General features: G+C 43.0%; 1 protein-coding gene across 2 annotated transcripts in view; it reads left to right on the forward strand.

Moving 5' to 3' along the window:
* The window catches only part of NRG2 (neuregulin 2), a 188,342-nt gene that overhangs the window by 80,795 nt on the left and 81,169 nt on the right, over positions 1-26,378 (forward strand). The window contains exon 1 of one of the 2 annotated variants that reach the window (XM_063130136.1): positions 97-235. The exons of the other annotated variant lie outside the window; for it this stretch is intronic. Coding sequence (XP_062986206.1) covers positions 148-235 — 88 coding nt within the window. The 5' untranslated portion in view covers positions 97-147. Of the gene's footprint in view, positions 1-96; positions 236-26,378 lie in introns of those variants that run through there. 2 annotated transcript variants of the gene reach the window in all.

Genomic DNA, 26,378 nt, shown 5'->3' on the forward strand with positions numbered 1-26,378 from the left:
GAAGTGGGTGTTGCCTGTGTCAAAACAGTATAAGAACAGTCGGAAGTTTTAGCTGGCAAGCAAGCCTTGAAGCAGCACTGCTGGGGGATTTCCATCTGGCAGGAGTTGCCTTTTCCTTGGGATTGTAAATATTCTTGTCTGTGCAGGATGTCTGAGAACAAGAGGAAGGGCAGAGGAAGGGGCAAAAAGAACAAAGAAGGGAGGGAAAAGGCAAAAGAAGCAGGCCCCACAGAAGGTACTTTCAATTTTCGGCATGTTTTATTACATTGTAAAAGCTTCTAACCAGTGAACATTTCCAAGCTGTCTGAGCCAGTGCATATGTGTTGAGATACAGTTTCTGTCTCCTTCAAAAGCAGATTGCTCTGTAAAATCCTCTTCTGTTTCTGAAATATTTAAAATTAGCAACAAAAATTAATCCTGGCAAGAATCAAGGCAAGCTGTTTTCTGGGCAATATCCATAGTCACGACTCTGACATGCTGATTAGCTTTCATGCAAATAGGTTTTTTCTTGTGTAACATCCAGAAAGTCTCCGGTGTAGCCAAAAACAAGGAAAGCTGCTCCTTAAGAGAGAGGGACTATCAGAGAATGTGATCCAAGTCACTTGCTGTCAAAGCAGTTATTTTTGTGAGTGATGTGTGTATTATAATTCTACTGCTGTTAGTGTAATAATGATCTTTCCAGGTTGCTCTTATCTGTAACTTGTAGGTCTGTTAGAAACAGATTGCTCATTACTGGGCTAAAAAGGTCAGATAAGAGGACCTTGAAATGTATTTGGTGACGCTTGGAAGACCTCTGGGCACCTTTAATGCTTCCTCATTTACAAAAAGAACAAAGCAACAGATTCCCTGGTTGATGAATTCCAGTTTTATTTAAAGGGACTTTTTTGTGTGTGATGATGATGTAACAATACCTTTCTCTTTGTGATGCTTCTCTGTGCATACTGGTGTGATGCTTCTTTGCGGTTGTGGCTGTTGTTTTTAATATAGAGATGCATTTGAATGGCGAAGGAGCTTGCTTGTTTATATTGCTGTTTTATTTTTATTCTGCTGTTCTTCCAAAGAAGTAAGCATGGCAGACATGGTCCTTCCTCTCTTATCCTCCCATGTCTGTGAGGTAAACCAGGCTGAGACATAAAATGTTGGCCCAGGGTTACTCAATAAGCTTCATGGCTGAGTTGGGAATATGAAATTAGGCCCCCATTGTTCAAGACTGCCACACCACACTGCCTTTCTATTGTAAGAAACAAAGAGCTGTGCATTTCTAAGCTTTCAACCAGGTTAGGGGCACATCTGCACGAAGGGTTTGCGCCGGGGTTGCTTCGCACTATGGGCTCATCATCTACATGGATCTATAGATGCCCTTTTGCCTCGGCATGGTTCTCCCCAATGTGGAGAAAAAAGAGGCACATGTGAAGGAACCCTTAAACTGACACCCATCTGATTCCCGCTCCTGTTTCAGTGAGACCAGTGAAGTACTGGGGCCAGACTGGTGGCTAAAATATTGACTACAGAAGGATCACCCCCCCCCCGTTCCTATTTCTGCTGTGAGTGTAAAATCTGAGTGAACCCTTTATGTGACTCCTCTGCCCGGTTACTCCTCCCCCCCCCCCCATTCTGTGTGATTCTGCTGGGAATGCAGTAGGTCTTTGTATGTGGTATCAAGTCTCCACAGAAGTAGGCTGTGATTCTGGGAGTGAGAAGGTTCTGAATCATCTACAAGCCCTTCAGCAATTGGGGTGGGGGTGAAAAAAGCAGAGCAGCAGCTGTGCTAACGCCTAAGGAGGAGGCAGGGCAGGCATTTCTCAGCTGCAGAGGTGACTGGATTAGATGAAGGGCAGCTTGATGTTATTTGCCTCCAAAGTAGCTGTGCTGTGCAAACCCCAAGAGTATGATTAAAAGAAACAGAACAGAAACTGACTGGATTTAGCCCCAAGGAAAGTGGCTGTTCCAGCGGGCATGGGGGCTTGAGGCGTTGTTCTGTCGCTTTTATTTTTAAGTTCAGGAGCATCACAATTTAACAGAAAGAACTAGCTTGTTTTGTTTTTAAATTTCTTTTATCTCCTGGAGTGTGCTTCTATTTAGGGTGTCCAGATGCAAAAGAGGATTTTGCTAGTTGTAAAGGAGAGGGAATTTCAGCAGGCGGAACTAACAGACTACACCTGCTAAAACGCCTCTTCTACACTTCTATTAAATGTGCAGGAGTCTGGTCCTCTTTTGTTTTTGGCCACCCTTCAGCTATTTGATAAATGTCCCATTATATGTGGATTATTTGGTTAAAAACAATTTTCTGATTGTTTTTTAACTGAGCCTCAAGTAGATTTCTTTCCCTCTCCAAGCTATTAATTGAGTTAAGCAACAATGGATATTTGCTAGGGAAACAATCTTGCTTGGGGAAGACTGATGGAGTTTGAGAATAAACAAAACAAGGGGTGTGTCTTGGGGAAGGGGCCCGTGCGCATGCACACTGAGTAAACTAATTAGGTATTTGAAGGGTACAAGGACAGTGCATCTGATAAGGGAATGCCGAACCAGCCTTCCAGAGAAATGAGAACAGCTCATCACTGAAGCAGAAGATCATGAAATGCTTTTGAATGGAGAGAACTGTCAAGTGTTCTAGAAACTGCATTTCCTAATAATTCCAAGAATTCCTGGTAGTTAATACATGCTTAAAATGTATTCGCTCCTGTAAATTAGAGAAGTATAGACGATACCACTGCATTCTTTTAAATTGGGATTTAGTGTTTTATGTAATGGCAAATCAACTTTAATGGATGCTTAGAAGTCACAGTCCTCACTAGTTTCTAATCGCTGAGTCATAATACTAATTGGGTTGCACTACTACCGCAACCATGGCTTTCTGTCTGCTTCGGTGTTTTGTTTTTTTTCCTTAAGAGGAAGAAAAGAAGGTTTGGAGTGCCAGAGATGGTAATAAACATATGTCATGGTCAATGGTGCACCTAAAAAGACTGAAGGCTACTGTTCTTTAATGGGTATGCTCACCTTCATTCATTGTTAGTCTTGCCTCTTCTCTTACTCTTGGCCTGTACAGAATTCGGACTGCAGGCTCCGTGGTGCAGGGCCAAGGGCCAAAACTGATAAGAAGGATGGAATAATTTGGCTCAGCTTGGCTTTGTCATATTGCATTTCTTTTCTTTTCTTTATTTATTTATTGCATTTATATCCTGCCTTTTTCCCTCCAAGGAACCCAGGGCGGTGTACGTAATCCTCCTCCTCTCCATTTTATCCTCACAACAACAACCCTGTAAGGTGGGTTGGGCTGAGAGTCTGTGACTGGCCCAAAGTCACCCAGTGCGTTTTCATGGCTGAGTGGGGACTAGAACCCAGATCTCCTGACTCCCAGTCCAACACTTTAGCCACTACACCACACTGGCTCTTGCCTGATCTTAGCCATGTCCAGTCCAGAAAAGTTTAAATTGCTGACTGTGGGTGATCCATGTGAATCAAAGGGGATGGGACTGCTTGTTCTCACTAGAGATGTAAAATTTCTGGAAGTTTTGAAGCCATGGGGGAATCTCCCCCACCCCCAATGTGCTTTTCCGGGGGGAAATATTAGCACTTTTTACGGATTGGAAGTCACTTTGTTACTTTAGGGACATAAAATGTATATACGTACAAGTTGGTTTAGCATAAAATTATCACATTTGGTTCATTTAGAGTGCATTGTATTCAAACAATTATTACAAATTGAATTTACTTTTTATTTTTTTAAACCTTTTTTTTGTAACATATGGAGCTAAAAGCTCCTGAACTGTAAGGACACTTGAACTGTTAGGAACCTCTTTGGTTTTATCAGTTTATGAGGTGAAGGCAAAAAACAAAAAAACAAAAACAAAAAAACCAATTAAAAAAACCCAGAACATAAGAAGAGCCCTGATGCTGGATCAGACCGAGGGTCCATCTAGTCCAGCACTCTGCTCACACAGTGGCCCACCAGCCATCGGCCAGGGACCAACAAGGCAGGACATGGTGCAACAGCACCCTCCCACCCAGCAACTGGGGCACACAGGCTTACTGCCTCGAATACTGGAGATAGCACACAACCACCAGGGCTAGTTTGCCTCCAGGAATTTATCCAACCCCCTTTTAAAGCCATCCAAACTGGTGGCCATCACTACATCTAGTGGTAGTGAGATCCATAATTTCACTATGCACTGCATGAAGAACTCCTTCCTTTTATTTGTCCTGGATTTCCCACCCATCAGCTTCATAGGATGAACCCGAGTTCTAGTATTTTGAGTGATGGAGAAAAATGTTTCCCTATCCTCATTATCTACAACATGCATACGTTTCTACACCTCTATCATGTCTCCATCAACATTAATAACAAAGAGAATTATTTATGTTTCCGTAAGTTCTCCACAGTGTCAAGCAGACATAAAGCACCCATCCCCATAAAAAGAACTGAGAAAAGGGGCAACCAAGTTTCAATGCATTTGAGAGTTGTAGTCTCAGTTTGTAACCTGGGACTTGCTTGTCTTCAGTGCACAGAAATTGTAATAATCTGATACTGTACATAGTTTTTAGAAATCATTTGGAGAAGTAAATACATGAACACCTTGTCTTAAACATTTTATTCATCATGCTAAAATAAAATATCCCATAATCCATTTTTTCTTCATTTTTTTTTCAATTTTTCCATTTTTTTTCCAGAAAACACCAAGGCTTTGGGAAAAAATGGGAGAAGATTTTTTTTCTGTTTTAGTTTTTTCCAGGCCTTCACATCTCTAATTCTCACTAGGGCTCATCTCCTGCAAAGGAGGAGAGTCAGAGAAGGTAATAAATAATCGTTTAATAAATAAATAAAATCAAAGGGGGTGGGACTGCTTATTCTCAGTATCGCTCCTCTCCCCCAAAGGAGGAGAGCCAGACATGGTCATAAATAAATGTCATGGCAAAGAGTTTTGGAGTTAAAGGTGCATCTGAAAAGTCTAAAGACTTCTGTTCTTTAATGGGTACATATAACTGCATCATCCTTTGTTAGTCTTGGTTCCCCTCTTTCTCCCTTCCTGTTCTTGTCCCGTACACGATTAGGATTCAGACTGCAAGCTCCCTGGTGCAGGGACTTAATGGTTTTATACATTGATGGTGGTATCTTATCTCAATCTAATTGGCTTATAACGATCAAATGACTTACAGCGGATCTACACTATTGCTTTAAAGCTCTTTATAACAGTTTTATAGCGCTTTAAAGCAGTTAAAGCGCTTTATAACTGTTATAAAGCGCTTTAAAGCAGTGGTGTAGATCTGGCCTTACAAAGCTGTGGTCACAACCCCTGCTTACTCAAGACTTTCTGGCTCGACATTAAATTGTTTTCACCTTTTGCTTGAGTATGCAGAAAGCCTTGATTTGGCTATACCTTGTTTTTCAACATGGAACACTGGCAGCTTCATTTTCATAAGCAGATGGCATGTCCATTTTTGCAAAACGGAACCTGAGCCACCACTTAAGGAGACCAAGGCCATAGCTAGACCTAAGGTTTATCCTGGGATCATCCAGGGTTCGCCCCTACCTGAGCACTGGATCCCCTGTGTGTCACCTAGATGAACAGGTTTGACCCCTGGATGATCCAGGGATAAACCTTAGGTCTAGCTATGGCCCAAGGCCCCAAACTGGTAAGTGGGATGGAGTAATTCTGGCTTTGCCATACTGCATATTCCCTTTTGCCTGATCTTGGCCATGTTCAGTCCAGACAAGTTGGAAGTGCTGACGATGGGTGATCCATGTGAATCAAAGGGGGTGGGAGTGCTTGTTCTCACTAGAACTCCTCTCCCCCGAAGGACCATGTTTTGCAGTTTTGGGGCTCTCCTGAGCTCGGCTTTGCTCCTGGATGCTCAAGCTGTGGCTGTGTTTAGAAGTGCTTTTCATCTTCTAAAGCTGATATGCTAGCCGTGCCCCTTCATTTCACTTCATTCTCCATGTTCTAGTAACACGCTTGGCTCTAGTCTGCTTGGCTCTTGACTGGGACCGATTGCAGAGAACAGACTACACTGATTCTTTGTCTGCACTGGCTGCCTGTTGTTCCCAGGCCCAGTTTAAGGTGCTGGTCAAAGTGAGACTTTGGATTCTGCCCCCGCCCCACAGGAATTAGGTGTAGTAGAGCCTGGAGCAGGGTCTTCTCAGTAATAGTGTCACCACTGCGGAACACCTTTCCCCAAGAGTTCCCAGACTGCCTATTTTGGGAATGTCAGAGAAAGACTTGCTTCTTGTTGTTTTTAAAACATGTACATGAACACTTGAAGCTTCCTTATACTGAACCAGACCATTGGTTAATCTGTTTTACCCAGAATTCTCTCTTCTGACTGGCAGCAACTGTCCAGGGTCTCTGGCAGGGATCTTTCCCAACCCTTTTAACTGGAGATGATGGGGACTCAACCCAAGAATTTTTGTATACCAAGCTTGTGCTCTACAATGGAGTGATGGATCCTCCTCATTTATAAGACCTTAAGATGGGTGGACATGCTAGAGTCTGGAATTTCCACATTGCTGCTCATTTTTGAATTGGGGGATGTGTATGTGTTTATTGATGTATATTAAATGTATTTTCCAAATATTTGAACTCTATACATTTATTTTTCTATAAATTGCCCTGAGTATTTTGGTGTAGAAAGATAATTGATACATTTAAAATGAATAAATATAATCTTTATGGGTGCTGTCCAACTGGAGCCCATGTTAGTTGGATATATTCATTAAACAAAAAACCCACGGTTTACAAAACAACGTTAAGGCTCTAGAGCTTTCAACCAAGCACCCAAAAGCAGGGAAATTGGGAGTTAAGGCTCACAAGCCTTAACGCCACAGCCTCCTTAAGGAGGCAGAAAGTGCAAGGGAAATTCTCATTCTCCCAAAGCAGATAAACCATGAGGACAGGATGGAGAATAGGATATGCAGAGGTGACTGTGGGGTTGGGGAAACTGATGATAAACATCTTAGGGCCACCTTCTTCTCTTTTTTGTTTAGAGCAGCCCTTCCCCAACCTGGTGCCCGCCAAAGGTGTTGGACTACAACTCCTATCACTGCCAGTCAGTCTGTCCTATGGTCAGGAATGCTGGGACTTGTAATCTCAAACATCTGGAGGGCAGCGGTTATGTTATGCAGAGGTGACTGTTGTAGAAAACTGAATGATGAACAACTTCGGACCTTTTACTGCTCTTTTTTTAGAGCATCTCCTCATGTTGAGAGTTGCAACCCAACACATCTGATGAGCACCAGGTTGGGGAATGCTGTTTTGGAGTTCAACTCGTAAAAGACCCTATCAGCATGGGCAGTGTTCAGGAATGCTGGGAGTTGATATCCAAAACATCAGGATATATCTATTTTCTGGCCACATCTGTTTTAAAGTATGATATTTTCCGAGCATTAAAATATGTAATCCATCATGGAACTATAAAAGAACTGCATCACTTTAAACAGACTGTCTTAAACCAAATGAAGCTACAATGAATGAATCTTGAATACCTAATCCAGATAGTTCTTCAGATGTCAACATTAGTTTTCAACACATGTCACGTTGTCTGTTTATTGAATTTCAGATATATGGTGTTGGATGACTAACATAGAGGACTTTTCTTATGTGTTCAGCAGTGTGAGATCAAAGGCAGAGCTAGCACTTAATACTTCCATGTGTAAGGATTATTTTAAAATTATGATGAAAATTATTTTTTCTTCCCCATAACACATAACATGGGAATTGCAGCGCAACACATCTAGAGAGCATCAGGCTGGAGAAGGTTGGTTTACACTTGAATCCTATACGTGTCTTCTCAGAAGTCAGTGCCACTGAGTTCACTAGGGCTTCCTCCCAAGTAGTGTAGGATTTCAAACTAATCTCATATGAAAGGAGCGTAAGGCAGCCAAACTAAACCTTTTCAGCTCCTCTGTCACTTTGATGAGATGATGTATTGTGGAGTGATTGTGGGGAGTGAACAGCATATTTTGTTTAAACACATTTTAAGAAAAAAAATGGTTCTTTGAAGAGCAGGAAATTGACATATGCTCTGGTTCTAGATCTTTTGTTATCAGTCATAATACTATACGTGAGATGTGTGTGACAGCAAAGTACTGGGTAGACCATGTATTTGGTAAGCATATAGAACAGCGTTCCCCATTTTGCTGCCTTCCAGATGTTTGGGATTACAAGTCCCAGCATTCCTGACCATGGGACAAACTGAAAAGCAACATACTTGCTTTTAGATTTGCCAGTCTCAGCACTCTATGTGTGTTGTGTGTGCCTGCTCTGCCTGTCCCTATAGTTTCCTGCAAGGCCCAGCCAGGGGAGGTCAGTAAATTAAACCCAGGGGTGGAGGGTTGGATTCTACCATGTTAAGCTGAGAGTGGTTGTTGTAGAACATGGACCTGCCAGAAGTGGTGTAGGATTGTGTTGGGAAGGAGAGAACCTTCTCAGTAGCAACTCTCACTCTCCCTTGCCAAGGTTCCAGGCAGTTTTAAAAAGGCTACAGTCCTCTACATACTTACCTGGGAGTAAGTCCATTACACTCAATGGAACTTACTTCTGAGAAGTCACTAATTATTCCACTAAGAAAATGTCTTTGCTGCAGGAGGCAGCCATTTCTCCTCAAGGTTCCAATCTAGCTGAGGCAGGAGGGAGTGGGAGAGAGAGACGCTACTGAGTATGCATGCACTATCCACTGTAATGGCTGCCATATACACTCTAAAGGAATGAACAAATATTATTTAAAGATCAACTAAAGGGATTTTTTTAAAAAAAGAAAAGCTATTCCAAAGGAAATGGGAATCATCAGGATTTTAATTAGGTAAGGTCTAATTTCCTCACAAAATGTGGATATAAATAATCAGTAATGTAAATCTTCAGATACATTTTGATTGAGAGAGGGTTTTCCCCCCTACTTTAAACTGCCCTCCTTATTTCAGTCTTTCACCAATCTTCTTGAAATTTTCAGATTAAGTAAAACCAGCATTTCTTTCTGGCAAATTTAAATTTCAGGAAGATTGGTGAAACAGTTTTGATTTTATAAATGTTAGAATGACCAACCCCCCAATTACCCCTTTATAATGGTAGAATGCTTTTTTCCTGTTGAGCCTTAACTAAACACGCACAGCCATGCATGCTTAAATACCTCTGTAGCAGCCGAGCATCGACCCTGCTTAGGGTAGTTGGTTATTCCTTGGTACAGCTTGAAGTGCTACAAAAAACTGTGAAACCAGCTTGAACAGTGACCATAAGATACAAAACATTTAGCTTAGTCAACAAGTGGAATAAAGGACCACCTCAGGTCTCTGAAAAGCTAGAGAGCACAACTCAGCGAAGGGACTTAGTCATGACTAATTTCACTGGATTGTGCCCAGTGCCTGCACACAGCCTTAAAGAGCTAATGTTCTCTCTTCTTCAAGGCTATGGAAATTCCTGTGCAGTACACAACTATCCCAGAGCCCTACATGAAGCTATCAATTATGCCATCGTGTCTGGCTGAGATCATTAATACCTGATCAAATGAGATACATTTGCAGAGTTGAAGTGCACGTGATTTTCTGAATGTCTAAAACAACTGTGCAGCCCAGGAGGTTTCAGCTAGACCGGAGTGAAATAAAAGAGAGAGAAAATAGTAGAAGTGGAGATGTTTGCAGTATTGCTTTCCCCACATCCATGTTAGGGCTCAACATGCTTCCGCCCTTGCTCTAAATTGACTTTATGACTTTGAGCATCTCTATATTAAGGGGAAATCACATTGCTTACCTAGGGCTTTATGTTTCCTGTTTCTTTGGCACGACTGTTACGGACTGCATTACATGGGCGGAGAGGGGCAATCACGTGGTTTGCTTTGAATATTTCCCCTCCATTCACTTCCATTGAGACAGGACCATCTAGTGGCAGAAGATCTCACATTTTTCCAGATATTACTACAGTAAAAGTTGTTCTTTTAATAGTGAGATTTCCAGGGTATAGCATGGGAGATGTCCTAGTAGTTGACAATGTCATGTAATGGACCCACAACTACAAGTGTGCAATTACTTGCTTGTTTACAGGATCCCTTTGTTATTTAGTCAAAAGCCATTTCAGAGCAAGGGCAGAAAGCATAGCTTTCTCTGAATTGACTTCATAAGATTATAGCATAGCCAACTCTGGCTACATGATAACATCACAATGTCATCACATCATCATACTGGTTGTGTCTGGGATCATATAGCTGGTGTTCAGGAACATTTTGTGGTTCCTGGAGCTATCTTTCACATTGAAAATGATTGACAAAAAAAAATCTGGTAGAGCTGGACAGGGTTAGGTGTCATGCCACCTACTTCATTCAGTGTTGTCTTAAGCAGTCAGTTGGATGACCAGCTGTCAACTAGGAAAACGTACATTTCTTAAATAGAACTGGAACACTTAGGTTGGGTATTGGTGATAATTTACCTATGAGTAGGCTGACCATACCACCCAGAGAAGTCTGGACTTCTCCGGGAAGGTTCCTCCTACCGGAGGAACCGGCGCTAAGGGGCAAATCTCCGGTAAAACGGAGACGCCCTGGCCGACTGCGGTTGCAGTATGCCATTTTTCAAGGAAATGGGAAATCTTGCAAGACTTCCAGCGAGATTTCTGGGCCAGGAGCTGAGATCTCGTGTAAGCGCGCCGAAGACACGGCTGCCTGGCCAGCAACAGCTCTCATTTGTTGTTGTTGGTGGAATGAGCAGCAGCAGAGGGCAGACGCTGGACTACGATGATGACTCCACCACCACCACAGGGAAGGTATGTGGCCCGGGCGGCTGGGGGGCTGGGCCTGGGGTCAGCAGCACGGGCGCAGCCATCCATCCTCCAACCCATCTTCAGCTGTGCTGCGCGGCTGGGAGCTGGGCCTGCTTGCGCCCTCCGCGCGCCTTAGTACACGGCCCAGCCGTGCGGCTGGGAGTTAGGCTTGGGTCAGCAGCGGCAGCGCAACCATCCTCCGGGCGGCTGAGGTGGGGGGCTGCATGGCTGGGCCTGCCACCAGCAGCGCGGCCGTGGCCATCCTCTGACCTCCATCCCATCTTCAGCCATGTGTCACTGCCCAGCCGAGTGGCTTGGGGCTGGGGCTGGGCTCGATTTGTCTGGGCTGATGCACCTAGCACGCACGGGGCTGGAGTCGGCTAGGGCCAGGCTTCCTGACACCGCCTGGGCCTGCAGCCACGCCCAGCGCGCATGGGGCTGGAGTCGGCCAGGTCCAGGCTTCCTCCCAGTGCCCAGGCCTGCAGCCGCACCTGACTCGCAGAGCTGGAGTCGGCTGGGCCCATCATCATCATCATCATCATCATCATCGTCTCTTTTCTTGCTCGTGGTGTTTTTTCTAGATGAACATGATGGGCTTTGCCCAGTCACACTGTATTTTACTGATTCAGAAATTTCCTGACTATTGAACATGTTTTAAGTATGACTGCTTTCTGGATGTTGGCGTGCATGCATTTTGGTAGGCCTAATTTCTGAAGGTTTTCTGTAAAAAAATAATAATAATGAAGTGATGCTGGTGACTGATGCGACTAACAGAATAATTGTAACTTTTTCCTGTTGCCATAGTTCTTTAACTTCCATAGCCAGTGGTGTATATTTTTCTCTCTTTTCAATGAGGTACGTGTGTTTTTCTTAGTTGTTTTTGACTGTTATTTCTGGTTGAAGTTGAAACAAGAGCAAGGAAAGGTGAAATCCTTAACAAACAACCATATAATACTCAACAAAAAACTAAGGATATATATACAGTGAAACCATAATATTTAATATAAAAAATAAAATAAAGATTTACAGTAACATTGCATTAAAAGTGCACTAACATATTGCACAGACCAATGTATAACTAGAACAACTTAGAAAAAGGCCAAATGCATTTCGACAACAGGTCTTAGTCAGTGGCCAATGCTAAAATTTAATATACAAAAAGAACATGTTACATGAATATACATACATGGGCAAATGGACCAAACACAGATTACTGATTGTTATTTTGAATGTAGACACAAGGATGTGTATATAGGACAGAGCAATTAACATACTGGGCTGCTGTGTACTCCCTGAAGATTTATTGGGGCTACCTTTACAATTCCCACAATTATGTGGTATAGGGTGTCACTTCCCTTTGAAAATATGCCAGGCCCCTTAAAAGGAATAATAAAATATTTACACAATAATACATGTAGCAGTCCCATGCTGTTAATGAGAATTTCTTATAAATTTGCCTAATGGAAGAATGGAAGAAATACATCAAAATACATCCCCCCTTAAACCCTTTTCCTGATAGTCCGCCAGTGCGAAAGTCCACCTGTTTGCAATTATGAAGGGTCTATTTTGCTTTACTTTGATCATGCAAAGCTGTGCATCTTCAGTTCATAAAATAGAGATCTGCTGGTTCCCTTACTCAAGAGTAAATCCCATTGGTTTCAGCTGCATTTATATCCAAGTCATACTAAAATCCCATGCATTCTTATCTTTGAGTAAACCCCATTGAACAGACTGAGACTTACTTTTAAGTAAACACATATAGAACTGACTTTTAATAGTGTGGTCACTCAGAAGCTTTTTTTTTTTTAAGTCTAAAACATCAAACTGGAAAGAAGTGCTCTGCAACCCTATGCTTCTGAGGTCTTACTTCTCTTTACTCAGAAGTAAGTCTCTCTCAGTTAAATGGGGTTTACTCAAAGGTAAGCATGCATGGGATTTTCACTTCTCCTCCCCATAGCTTTTGCTATGCTCTGTGTGATACAGTCTCCCCTTTCCTCAGATATCTTTTCTGACTGCAAATCCTTCACTGGATGATCATAGCCTCACCTTTCCTAACATTTAACACTCTTTTCCCAATCACCTTTCTCGTATCCAATAATAGAAAAAAAAACCTCTGAGGAAACAGATAAGGCTTTTACAAATGCCATCATATATGCCCTGGATTACTGCAGCATCCTCTCAAGCTATGGAATGGGTGGGTTTTAATAAAACAGCAAATTTATATAACTAGCTTATAAAAATCAGGTACAAACAGAGAAGGGAAATGGGTTCTAAAATGTACAATGTGCATGTATCTTATAATTAAAACATTCAGCTTCACACCAGATAAATGGCTTTTAAGAGACCTACTTTTTTCTCTGTGTTCAAATTGAAAACACACGCACAAATGCATAAGACAAGGCATATCCTTAAATGGAAGCAGTTGGTAGCTATATGTTTGTTTATTTGTCACATGCTGGTTGTAGGACTTTTCTCTCTCTCCTGATCCCATGTATGGATTTGTAGTGGCCAAAAATGCCACTACAATGACATGCAAATGAGTTGGCCACAGATTACACATGACAATGTAATCATAAACACATCTACTAAAAAATAAGGCCCATTGAATTCAATAGGACTTACTGTCACAGGATTGCAGCCTTAATCTGCCAAATTCTATCTCTAAACATTTCTTTGTCAAATAACAGCTTATGCTATGATGATGTGTGGGGTTTTTAAAAATCCTGACCTGAAAACTATGATTTTTAACCCTTATTCTCTGGCTCTTTACATCTTATCCTGAGCACTCCTTTGCCAGTTTAGCAGCCTGTAGCATCACACAATAAACCTACAATCTTACCTGAAACCATGTAGGTGGAACAAACTTTCTTGAAATAAATGAGACTTCCTTTCAAGTAAATTAATTTAGAATTGGATCAGTGCCATTCTAAAGTGCGGAAGTATTACTTTCATTTCATACGAAAGCAATACTTTTAAAAATAGCTCAGTTGTGGCACTAGTTCGCACTGATGCTGGCCTGTCCCTGTCCCCACTGCTTTTACTTGCTTTACCTTCCTTGCTCGCAGTGTTGCTTCTGGCTGCTCCTGTTGCGGTGGCGGCAGCAGCGCAGTGAAGGAGTTGGCAGCAGCCAGCTGCCATGAGGCTGGGGATGGTGAGCTGCAGCTGGGCCTGCACAGGAGGGGCTTGGAGGCTGCGTACTCGGAAGTGCGGGAACGCAGCCCTCAGTCCCTCGCAGCTCGTCAATCTGAGGCTTACCTTGGTCGGCACCGTTGTGCTGGCCAAGAAAAGTCCCGGACGTGCGACGGGAGGCGAGGTGAGGGGCTGGAGGCCACATTCCTGGAAGTGTGGGAATGCAGACTCCAGTTCCTCACAGCACCTTGATCCAGGGCTTTTCTTGGATGGCACCATTGTGCCACACAAGATATGTTCCGAATATGCAAGGGGAGGCGGGGGAGGGGCTGGAGGCCGCGTTCCCGGAAGTGCGGGAACACGCCCCCCCCCAGTCCCTTGTAGCGCGTCGATCCGGGGCTTTTCTTTGTCGGCGCCATTGCGACGATCAAGAAAAATCCCAGATGTGTGACAGGAAGGGCTGGAGGCTGCATTCCCAGAAGTGCGGGAACACGTCCTTTCCAGGCCTTTCCCTGGTAAATTGGGGGCCAGTCCTGGTTGTCCCGGGTTTTTCCAGAGGTCTCCAAGGTTTTCTGGGCCATCTGGTCACCCTAAGCTCCATATCTCCCCACCACTACCACAACTTAATTGGTGTGTAAGTTTGCTTGGTCTGCTTATTTTAGACATCACACCAAATCATGATTAAGGTAGCGTATGTATATTGTATATTGTATGATTTTGTATATTGACAAAATCAGATTCTGAAATCGTAGTTTGAAGTGGGTTTACAAACCGTGGTTTATCAGCCATCAATTTATTTTAACTATGTTATGCTCTGATGTTTGAATTGACAAGCCATAATGATAGCTATTTAGAGTTATGTAAACTATGGTTAGTAGAAAACCATGGTTTGAAATGGTATTTTAATTACATATATAATACTAGCTTCATATAAATCTATATGAGACTCCCATATTTGTCCTTTACCGAGGCTGTCTTACAGAGAGGATTAAAAAACATTTTCCCCATGGTTTCATGTTTTCCAGATATTTACATCTTTCTATAAAAGTGTTCTTATTACATAGTTTTTAAAAATCATTTGGGGGGGGAGTAAAAGCTGGATAATAATATATAAATAACCCAAAGCTGTTCAGTTATTCCATTTTTTCAGAAAACCCCCAAAAACAATTCTCGGGGGGTAGGGGGATGGGAAAAAAAACTTTTCCACAATGTTTTCTATTTTTTTCTGGGCCTTCACATCTCTAGTCCCGACTATGCACAGAAACCCTGACCATCATTGATGGATATGCCCTTTTGTCCTCCAATATTAGAATATGGTTGAGGAAAATATGTACGTTCAAAGAAAAGCAATTTCAGTGCTGAATTGAGGGTTGGTTTTGTTGTACAAGGTCGAAATATAAACTCAAATCTTAAGGATTTTGAATATGAGTTTCAACTAGAGTTGCTGTCAGAGGTGATGTTTGTGTTTTTGTGTTTGATGGCTATGTAAACTGCCTTCCTGTCCTTGGCAAACTGCCATAAACTAGTTAATAAGATTCCTAAAATGCAACTCTATTTCTCTGAAACCCCATTCACAGTTAAATTGAAAATCTCTAAATATACTGAGGTCTGTCTATACGCCATCTTTGCCCTGGGGTAGCTCTGAATTTATGCTGTGTTGGTTATATTCGGAGCCAGAGATCCACAGCTGAAAAATTGGGGACGTACCCCGACTTTTCCTGCTTGAATGAGGCCAGCGCGGGTCTTCTGCCGTCTGTCCTTGCTCCAGTGCTGTGCCAGGGGCCTTCCTGGGCAGACGGCAACTTCCCATTGGTTGCTGGAAGCTGCGGTAGGGGGAGGAGGGGCTGGGTAAGCCAAATGGCTGCTGGAAAGCTCGTGCTGCCTCCCCGGGATTATTCGCCACCATCCCACGGCAGCGATACCATGGTGTTTGGCGTCGGAGCAGTGCCAATGCAGCGCCATGAAGGCAGCCTACTGGTCCAAATTGCTTTAGCCATTTTCAAAGGTGGTGTCACTCTTTAGAGAAGAGTCTCCATGTGGCTAAAACATGGCTACATGGGTGACCTTTCTGTTGTCATGCGAACTGACAAAACAGCAATAAACTTCTACGAATCTTGGATAAGTTGCAAGATTCCAAACAGAGAGAACTACCCAATAAAACAAACACCAGTAAACTTGGACTTCTAAACAACCATCACAGTTTGCTGCCATTCTGAATATTCAGGGGCTGTCTATATGTCCTCTAAACTCCGCAGTGGCTGTGCAGTGGCGCTGGGTCAGTTCTACAACACAGGTGCCAACTTGCAGCCACTGTGGGGCTTTTTGTCAAGCTGCCCAGTAAAAAAGTTGGGAACTTGCCCTGACTGTTTTCTTCAAAGCAAGGTCACCAGGGCTCTTCCGCCATGTGACCTTGCTCTGGGGTCCAGCCAGGGGTAGACAGTGACCCGATTGGTTGCCGGAAGCCAGGCAGAAAGCAAGGTTGTGTTAATTAACTTCTCTGATGCTGTGTTAATTCACCCCAATTTATATCTGAAACTGCGCATTTGTAGAGGGAGCTTTCATTCATTACTTTGCTGATGCGCAGCTGTGCATCTCCAGTTTATAAAAATAGAGATCTGGTGTTCCCTGACAGATTGCTGGAATGGGGTGAGATGGCCTACATTCAGACTTAAACGTAGCGAGGATTATTATGCCTCGTTATCTCAGGAATATCTCTGATCCGAGTTTACAAAGACAGCCATGCTGATTGACTAGATGTCGTTCCATGGAGGGGGCTCTTCAGCACTCTCCTTCCACTGGACACCTGTCTTTAGTGCTCACATGGGGCTTTCCAGCTTCCTCCTGGCTGCTTACTTTGTCTTTTAACTTCTCGATCAGATCTGGACAATTCTCAGTCTTTAGTACAGATGGGTCATCTGGATCCCTTCTATGGCATCCAAAGTTCAGCTTTTCACATGTGCCGCTTGGACCTTGGGCTAACAGTCTGTGTAGGTTTAGAACACAACAGATTATTTCCTCCCTGGTAAAGACAGTCCCATAGCTATAGACTCTCCAAACACTTTGTATATGTGTTGGGACAGTCAAATACTTGCCAATTGTTCATGTGCTAGAACAATCACAGTGGTCAGTCAGGAACAAGGGTCTAAACTCTCTTGCTTCTAGCTTCTAGCGTCTGTTGTCCAGCACGCAGCAGACCTGTGGAAAACTGATTTTGCTAAAAATTAATTATGCAATAGTCTTTGATTTGTTCACCACGTGACAGCAAAGCTGTATCTGTATTAGCTTGCTCACTTTATTTGAGCTGATGAACTTCTTCTCTAGGTCTGTTGCTGCGAAAAACCTGTGAAGAAACTTTCTTACACACTCATTAGTTTGGGGTTTCTTATCAAACAATTTCATAGTTTTAATTGTAAATCACTCTGTCTATTTCTAAGACTCATTAATACTCAGGGAAGAATTAAGACTAGTTCTTTAGATTCAAGGTGTTACTAAAGATGTGGAATTCCATTCTAATTCTTAGCAAGGTGATACCAAAAATCTCTTCGTACAAAGGTCCCTCTCCCTTGGCGATGTAAAGGAAAAGGCTTAGAGCAGAAGTTTACATTTCATTCTATACAGGGGGAAACATTGTATGTAAATAATTGGTTGCTTGCCCAGATCGTCACAGCTGATCTTCCTCCCTGTTTTCTTGACATGCCCAGATGGGTGAGAGACCCTATTGACTTTGCAAACTCTATTATCACATTATTATTTTTTTATTTTTTTAGTAATGAATGCTGGGACTTTCTTGTCACATATTCCATTGTCTTTAACTAATTTCTCTGTTCACCCCTATTTCTCTGGTTCCCCTCCCTTTTGGTGCTTGACATTCCTTTCAATGGGCGAGTTTCCCACCTCTTATTTCTCACCCTGGTTTCCCACTGAACTGTGGGAAACGAGAAACAAGAGGTGTGTGTGTGTGTGTCAAGCGCCTGGTGATTTAACCAGCGGTTAGGGCTCGTCTTTACCTCTGAGCAAGCAACCTTACCTAAATAGGTAAATGGGACTTTTTCTCTCCTACTCAGGAGTAGAGAGTCTATCCTACTCATCTAAATCACTTAGAAATCACCCAAGGGTGGCATTTTGGGAAAGGGAAATGAGGAATTTTGGAAGAAGGATGGGAGAGAAGAGATGGGGCAAAGGGAGTAGTGGGAAATCAGTTATTTCCCCTTTAACAAAAGTAGCCAAGGTAACTGCTTCTTTTATTAGACATTTTACATTAGACTCTGCAGTCACATGTTGTTACAGGCTTTATAGGAAATGCATTAGTACTGATGTTGTAGCTCTACAGCATTAGAAATTTCAATTACTTTTGAAAATTCTATATATGTTACACAATTCTTAACTAAGTCTCAGGGTGCAATTGGCTTAGCACTATAAGACATCCACATTTTATTTTTCAACTTCTCTATCTTTTCTTTGACAGCTATATTTTTGAAATTAAGCTTTTTTCAAACAATTTCTCAATGAGAGGGCTATTTGGCTACTGGGCTTCTTACAGCTGTCACGAAATTCAAATCAGTTTACAAATAGGTTTACAAATCAGTCTAGCTTCGCAGCAAATTGAAAAAGGAACTCTGAACACTAGTGTGGATATCTATAGATAAGCCCTTTGCTCATCAAAACAATCTATTTTATTCTTCATACCTGGACAGAACAAACACAGCTTCTATTAGAGAGGTTGTGGGCTCTCTCACACTAGAGGCTTTCAAAAGGCAGCTGGACAACTATCCGTCAGGGATGCTCCAGGGTGGATTCCTGCATTGAGCAGGGGGTTGGACTCGATGACCTTGCAGGCTCCTTCTAACTCTGCCATTCTACGATTCTATGAAAACTTTCCTATTACAAATATTTACTTCCTCTTTTCTGTCGGTTTTACATGAAATTACAACACACTTCTTGTTACAAATTTTTTTTCTCTGCGTATTCTTTTTGTAATTTAGAGTTGTTAAAGCAACTCCAGTCTTGCCTGGGAGTGGCTAACTCCTGAGTTTCAACTTTTCAATCATGTGGATCTCAGATATGTTGTCTTCAACAAACAAAACAAGATACTTGGATTCAAGGTATTCTCTATGCAATATTTATTCATATCAAGTCAATCTTTGATTTGATAGGTACTTTTTCTACATACAAAGCAGACGCAACACTCGCTCCCAGATAAGGTGGAAATATGCCACTGGCTGCTGCTGAACAATCACACTACAGTCAGCCATGTCAATACAAAAGAAATCATTTTTCTTTTGTAAGTTGGCAAGCTCAACGCAGGGGTTTGGGGTGTTTTACTTCAACCACAAATCTACTCCAACCACGCCAAATGCTAACACTCTAAACTGGAGGGTGTAGTCCCTGGGGCTCGGGACTGCTCATCTCCTGGCCCTGGAACCTGTGTCTCAGGACAGCCTCCACCTTGACTCCACTTCTCTGCCCCAGCCAGCACTGGTTTCGGAAATGGCTTTTCTTTTTACAGTAATAACATTTAGGTCTATCTCCTCGGCTTCTTTGAGGCCCCTCCCAAAAGGCCCGAAGCCGCTGCAACCGTCTAGTTCACAGCTCTGTTTCTAACTGTTCCCTCTCTCCTCGCATGTCATCCCAGCACCTGGGCAGGATCTACACCACTGCTCTAAAGCACTCCAAAGTGCCCCCTAACAGTTCTGACAACTGTTGGGGCCTAGGACATACTGCATATACAGTTTTCAAAAAAAAAACATTTTTAAAGTGCTTCAAAGCGCTTTAAAAGCAGCAGTGCAGATTTCTCTAGAATTTCACTGAGAAGCTCATTCAGGAGCAAATCAGTTATTTGCCAGTTGTTTGCCAGAACAGTTATTTGCCAGAACAGTTGTTCTGTGGATCACCTGATAGCACATTTCATCCAGATCTGTTCTTAGATGTGCTTTCACCTTTAAATTGTTTTGTATCTAGTCATTTCTTAACTATCTCATCCAAGGTGTTTATCATGATTTTGGCTTCTTGTTTACATTTTTCTTCTTCTCTCCTGACAAACACTTTTTGTGCTTCCCTTAATAATTCCTCAAGAGGTTTCTCATTCCATCCTTCAATTTTCTGTAATTTCTTAGCCACGTCTGGCCAACTCTTAGTGACAAAATTAAATTTAAAAGACCCTGTGTCACTGAATCATCTGGAGACAATCCAGAATATTGTCTCATTCTTTCTCTCAAACGCTGGAGAAATTTTGGGTTTTAGGTGTGGCATTTTTATTCCTCTTTTCACAAATCTGACAACTGGTCTGACATAGGATTTCTCTTTCTTGTCTTACCACGCTGGAGGTCTGCTTCTTCTTGAAGCAAGTTCTCCAGTGGGGAAGGGTTTTCTAGCTAGACTGTAAGGCCTAAGTAATCTCTGTTTTATTTTCTCCCTCCTCCTCTGCCCCACCCTCTACTCATGGTGCATTTGGCACTATGTTACCAGCTTGGTTAGGTAGAGGTACATAAGGAGGAGGCAGGCAATTTAAGGGTTCCTATTTTAAATTCAGGATTTTAAATTCAGGTGTCTTTGGTATTTTGACTTGCTTCTTCTTCCTGTGGATTTTTAGGGGTATTAACTGCACATTATCATCCTTGGCCATCCAACAGGAGGCACACCTTTTCTTGTGATCCTGGAGTTTTATTGTTAACATAGAAGTTTAAAGTCTGACACAATCAGGCTTCATCAGATCCATATTTTGGCTAGAAAACAGTAGGTGGTTTTATACTTTTCTTTGGCCATTCAACACAACAATATTTAATCATTTATTTATTTTTTTATCCTTTCCCCTTGTACAAGATAAATATTCCTAGGATTTCAACATCCTCCCCAACTGAATCTGGAGGTCTGTCATAGAAGGATTCACTGAAACCAGGTCCTTCCTTACTCTTGGCCAATTTATTTCCCATTGTGGACTCTGGGGCTATGTGTGAACCGCAAAACGTCTACCCAAAAACTATTTGGGGCTATGAGAGAACCACAAAACGTCTACCCAGGGTGTGGATTTTCCTTGGGGCTAAGCAACAAATGCAAACCGTCTACCCGACCGTCAACCCAAGATATGGATGTTTCACACGATATTTCACCCTTCAATCACTTCGTCTGTCTCCGGCCGTTCTCGCTAAGAAAACGGAAACGCGGATTCGAGACTCCACGCTCGCTTCGTGCCTCTTGGGCATGTCTCAAACATCAGCCAACACACTCCACTCCACAGTCCACTCCGGACCACCAAGGTAATACTTAATAGTCAATTTTCTTAACTTGGTTCGTGCACGAAGTTGCCTGGTCGCTGCGCGGTGTCTACGTGTTTTTTTTTTTTTTTTTTTGAATCCCTGAGTGGTTTCACCAGTTCAGATTGGTCCAGGAATTTGGGCAGTCACCCTACTGACACCCGGTGTCCCCAAGGGACTGCCAGAAGTTGGCAGGACGCGTCCTCCCCGTGTCTGGCACCGGCTGGCAGCGATTGTGATGGCCAGGATCCCAGACGAGCCCCCAAATTGTTAGAAACGTGATTTTGAAATGAAATTGCTTGGACAAAAATGGTGAAAGTTTAAACACTCTGTTTTATTGAGCAAACTTGCAAGTTTGGGTGTCTAGGCAGGTAGGCACACCCACCAGTTAGTGCATAGTCTTTTTATCCCTTAGCCCAGCTGAAGCGGTCCCTCCCCAGTCTCTCTATTGGTCAGAGACTCAAGGGGTTACAGCCTATCCCGGTACGCCTGTTGGTCCCTCCTCTGTTTACCTCTCTGATTCCCTCATTAGATAGTCCACCCACTTCTGTTTACACACTTCCATATTTGGTTTTCATTCCTAAAAACACACCTTCTTAATCCCTCTTCATCACTTCCCCCCCCCATAAGGTCATGAGTTCAAACAACAGATTTGTTTCTCTTCCCCTATCATAACCACAAGGCCATAAATCCTGAGGGGCTCCAGTAAGTCTAACACACAATTCCGTTGCTCTTGTTATTTTTGTTATAAAAATATGACCTTCCCTCTGCTAGGTCACATCCCCCTGCCCCTCACCGTCTTCACCATCCTCAGCTGAAAAGACCAACATTCTTTTTAGCTGACCCATTTCAGAAATCCTTACAAAATTGTTTTGATAATACATTTGCCATTATATTTCCCTTATAACATCTATATAATCCATTGGTTATATCTCTTTACAACATAACACTGAAAAAGTAACATGTTTATCTATTTCTAACAGCCGCCACTCCGAAGCAATCCAGAGGCAAAGCCCCAAGGCTTCACACTAAAAAAGTCAGGTACTTACCCCGACTTCTTTAGCTTGGAGCTAGGATCTGCACCTCTGTGGAGCCTTGTTAAGATTTTTTTTTTTTAAGGGGGTGGTGGAAATCCCGCCAGGGAGGGAGCACCCCTTTCCTCCCCTCGTTTAGCTGTAATGCGAAGGATCGCATTTACTTTTTAAAAAACAAAGAAACAACACAAGTCAGTCCAATTATTTTAAAAACAACAACCCTAACCCTAGAAGAGTGGGCGCGGATGCTCCCAGGCGTCCCCGGACCTGCCGCATGAGTGTTCGGGTGGGCGGGTGCAGTGGTGGCAGTGCCGCCACCCAGAAAGCCCACAACTGCACTCCTTCCGATGTGGACAGTTGGCAGGAGTGTCAACACGCGGTGCTGCGCCTCGTGTGCACCATTCCCAACGTCGTCAAGACGAGGGCCTGATCTTTATAGTGCTAAACTGCTCGGGCTCCGGGGTAACTGCTGGCTCTGAAGTTGAGCATTTAATTGTTAAATAGCTGGGGTGGTAGGTTGCAAGAATTTGGGGCGAAGCGGTTTTTAATCCCCCGTGGCTATTATTTATTGTTAAATATATACATTCTATTAAACAACATGTTTACATCACATTTAGTTTGCCCTTTTGTTTTCACTTATATGATTCACTTATAAGACTTGTATGATTCACTTATAAGCAGCAGCAAAAGTCCTGCTTCTCAGTGCAATGGGCTTCTGTTCCTCTTCTTTTGTCCTTTAATTTGTTACTTCCTGTTCACTCACATAGCTATATCATTCCTGAACTAGCCCTTAATTAGTCAGTTCCTGTATCCTCAAGAAGGAGGTTTTAATTACAGGTTTCTTCTTTGTAGCGAGAGCAATTGAACATTATTTTATTTTGTAAAGATGGCAATTGTGAAATTACTCTCATAAAAACACAATTACAAAAATAGTGATGTTTGGATTCTCTGCAGACAACAGCCAAGTTAATATATGATGATCACTGTAGAAAAGATTACTAAATTGAAAGCAATATAAAAATCAGTAAACACCACAGCATTGTTTACTTTAGAAAAGAAGGTACATCTTCAGGGAAGCAGTTTGTAAGAATACAAATAGTTTGGTGTTTGGAGGAATAGATCATTAGTGACTGCAAGTTAGGACATTGCATGGCCATCAGCTCATCTCCTCTGTGTATTGCTGTGGCATAGGCTATCTGCCTTTCTCCCTCTGATCAGAAAAGAGAGAAACTGGTTCTCAGGAAGCAAATTATTTATTTTCACGAAGCCCAACGCGTTTCGGCTCGTATTCTATTCAAAGGCCTTCCTTAGGGAGTTGTGTCTCCAGAATTTCCTCTAGCAAAATAATTGTCTTCTGTGATAATCTATGGTGACTGATTATCACAGGAGACAATGGTCTTTTCCCCCTCTGTTTTCTCAGAAACTGGGGGAAGTGCACACACAGCCTTCATCCTTAAGAGGAATGGAGGAAAGGGAAGCACTCTGTGCATGTTCAGAAATAGGCTCAGTGAAGGGGGGCAAGTAGGGGGGCTGGCCCCGACCCTTCAGTACAAGCTCCTGGTGGAGCACGTGGTGGGCAATAATTGCAGGCTGGGGCAGCTGAGGCAGGACTTGGCTGGAGCTGGGTGCAGCCACTGACAGCCACTTACTCCCTCTCCTTCACAATACTCCTCCTCAATCCTCTATCAAAGAGCAGCATTGGCAATGAGAGGAGGGACGTGCCTCTCAGAGGACGCGGGCACCAGTGTAGTACTGGTGTAGTATGCTGGGAGGTGTAGTACTGGCAGGTAGAGAGGCTGATTTTAAATAAAGCGTGGGTTAGAAAACCAGGTCAGTATGTGCAAACCACGTCACCATCTCTCAGTCCTAACTCAGACCCCACTTTCCTGACGTCTTGTTAACTGTCTTTGTTCTCCTTCTACCTGACTTTCCCCAACTGCCACTAACCCCGCCCACCACTCCATTCTAGCCTCAGCTGTCAGTCATTCCTCCATTCACCCTCCTGTTTAAATAGTAAAGTTAGTAATAGGTAATAGTCAAGCTTTTACATAAAAATCATAAGCTTTATTCAGTAATTCTTGCACCTGTCTTGGAATGTTGTGGTTTAGTTATAGCAGAAAAAAAACCCTGCACATAAAATAATCTCATCAAGTTAAAAGTCCTTCGATTTTTTTTAAAAAAAAATTCACTTGGCACTTAAAAGCCATTAATGCAGTCAATAGGCAAGCCTGCCTGGGAAAAAGAAATCCATAAGCAGGGTGCCACAACTAAAAAGGCCCGCTCTCCAGTTGTCTTCCAGTACACCTCAGACAATGTTCATCAATTAACACATTATTCAGGGACTTAAGCTTATGCCTACAACTCCCAGCATGCCTTAGGCGGGAGGGAAGATTTATCCGGCTTTGGCAGCCATCATCTGGAAGTGGCTGGCCATCCTGGGCCTGGGGCCAGCTGCTTTGGTTGCTAGGCCCCATCAGGAGCAGTAGGGAAGGAGGGTGCAGCTCCAAGCCTGTCACCAATGGCAACAACCAAGCTAACCGTCAGTCAGCCAGCCTGCTCCCTCACGGCCTACCTACGGGCACAGCCTGCGCAGTGCAGCATGGCCTGGATTCTCCAGACTTCACTTCCCATGAGTCTCGGTGGCAGGAGTCCCATTGGGCAAGTCAGGCACAGTGGCAAAAAGCATGCTGGGAGTTGTAGTTTTTGTTTTCTATGGGGACAAGGAAAATCATGGCGATGGCTTCTTCCCCAGGCCCGAGTAGGCCCGACAAAGAGGATCAAGTGCCGAGGCAGGCCTCAGCGCTTTGGTACAGCCTCCTGCTGGAGCACTTGGTTGGCGAGAAGTGCGGGCCGAGGCAGGAGCAGGCCTTCGACCCAGCCGCCCACCAAGAGCCTCAAGCAGAAGATGGTCAAGTGGGCCCAGAGCTGCAGCTTCAAAGTGGCCCTGGCCTGCGTCAGGGGTGAGAGAGAGAGAAAAGAGGAAAGAAATGAATTTAATTCATTTAAAGTTACCTCACATGCCTAGCTCCGTCCTACCTTGCAGGTTTGTTGTGAGGGTGAGAGAGGAAAAAAGAAACAAATTTAATTTGTTTAAAAGTTAACTCACAGGCTTAGCACCAGCCTAACTTTAGGAGGATTACCTTGCAAACATATATCTTGGGGGGCCTGAGCAATGCCGGTAGAAACTTGAAATTTGGCATGCTGATAGGTCTGGCTGTAAAATGTACCAGAAAAAGTATTTTTAAAAGAATTTAATAAAAAACAGAGGCTTATGCCTACAATTCCCAGCATGCCTTGGGTGGAACTCCTCTTGCCACCAAACTATGACTTATGGTCATGACCAGTACAAATTGCTATTATTCCTTCAGGACTTTCCATAAATAAAATCTCTTCAGCAGGAGATATTGAAAATTCCTTTATCCTCCATGTGGTTCCACAGCAGTGGCATAATGCCACCAGCACCATAAAGTGGTGGGTTGACCATTAACCAGGCTCATGTGCTGTTTGCTGTTCATGACACTATCTGGGTCAAATAGCAGCTTTGGGGAAATTTGAACCAGGAAAACAGCATGGATGGGTGCGTGGGGGAGTTAAATCCCCCCCTGCTACAGCCCTGGTCACAACTGGGTCCCCACAGCTGCTTTTTGTTAAGAAAGAGCTATGGTCAATCTTAAGCATGCTAATTAAGCACAATTGTTGTTGTTGTTGTTGTTGTTGTTGTTGTTGTTATTATTATATTTATTTGTATCCCGCCTTTTGCCCAATTCAAGCCACATGCAGTTTGGCTTTTAATCAGCGGCTGTATCATTCTTTGTGTCTTCACTTCCTTATGCATGCACACTGTAGTGCAGATGGTTAATTTATACATGAGTTCATTTAACTAAAAAAAAATAAAGTGCTATGGTGTTTCTTCAGAACACAGGTATGTCAGATAAAAGGCCCAAGTTACGAAAGGCCTTGACCATCCTGGCTCTCTGCCAAAACCTGTTAAATGTAGATATTATACAGTAAATTATGCAATAAAGTATTCTGTGTTCTGGCTGCTTTCCTTTTTTCATAATAATAACTTCAGAGCACTTGCATACAACAGTTCCCTGCATCCACTGAGATCCACTTCTCTACCATATGTTATTCAGATATCTGGGCAATGCCAGGTATATTTTGAAAACGTATTTTTAGGTTTGCATCTTTTTTAGCTGGTAGAAAGGGTGTTGTGTGTCCTGATT

This window comes from Elgaria multicarinata, chromosome 7 (assembly GCF_023053635.1).
Source record: "Elgaria multicarinata webbii isolate HBS135686 ecotype San Diego chromosome 7, rElgMul1.1.pri, whole genome shotgun sequence".
Lineage (NCBI taxonomy): Eukaryota > Metazoa > Chordata > Lepidosauria > Squamata > Anguidae > Elgaria > Elgaria multicarinata.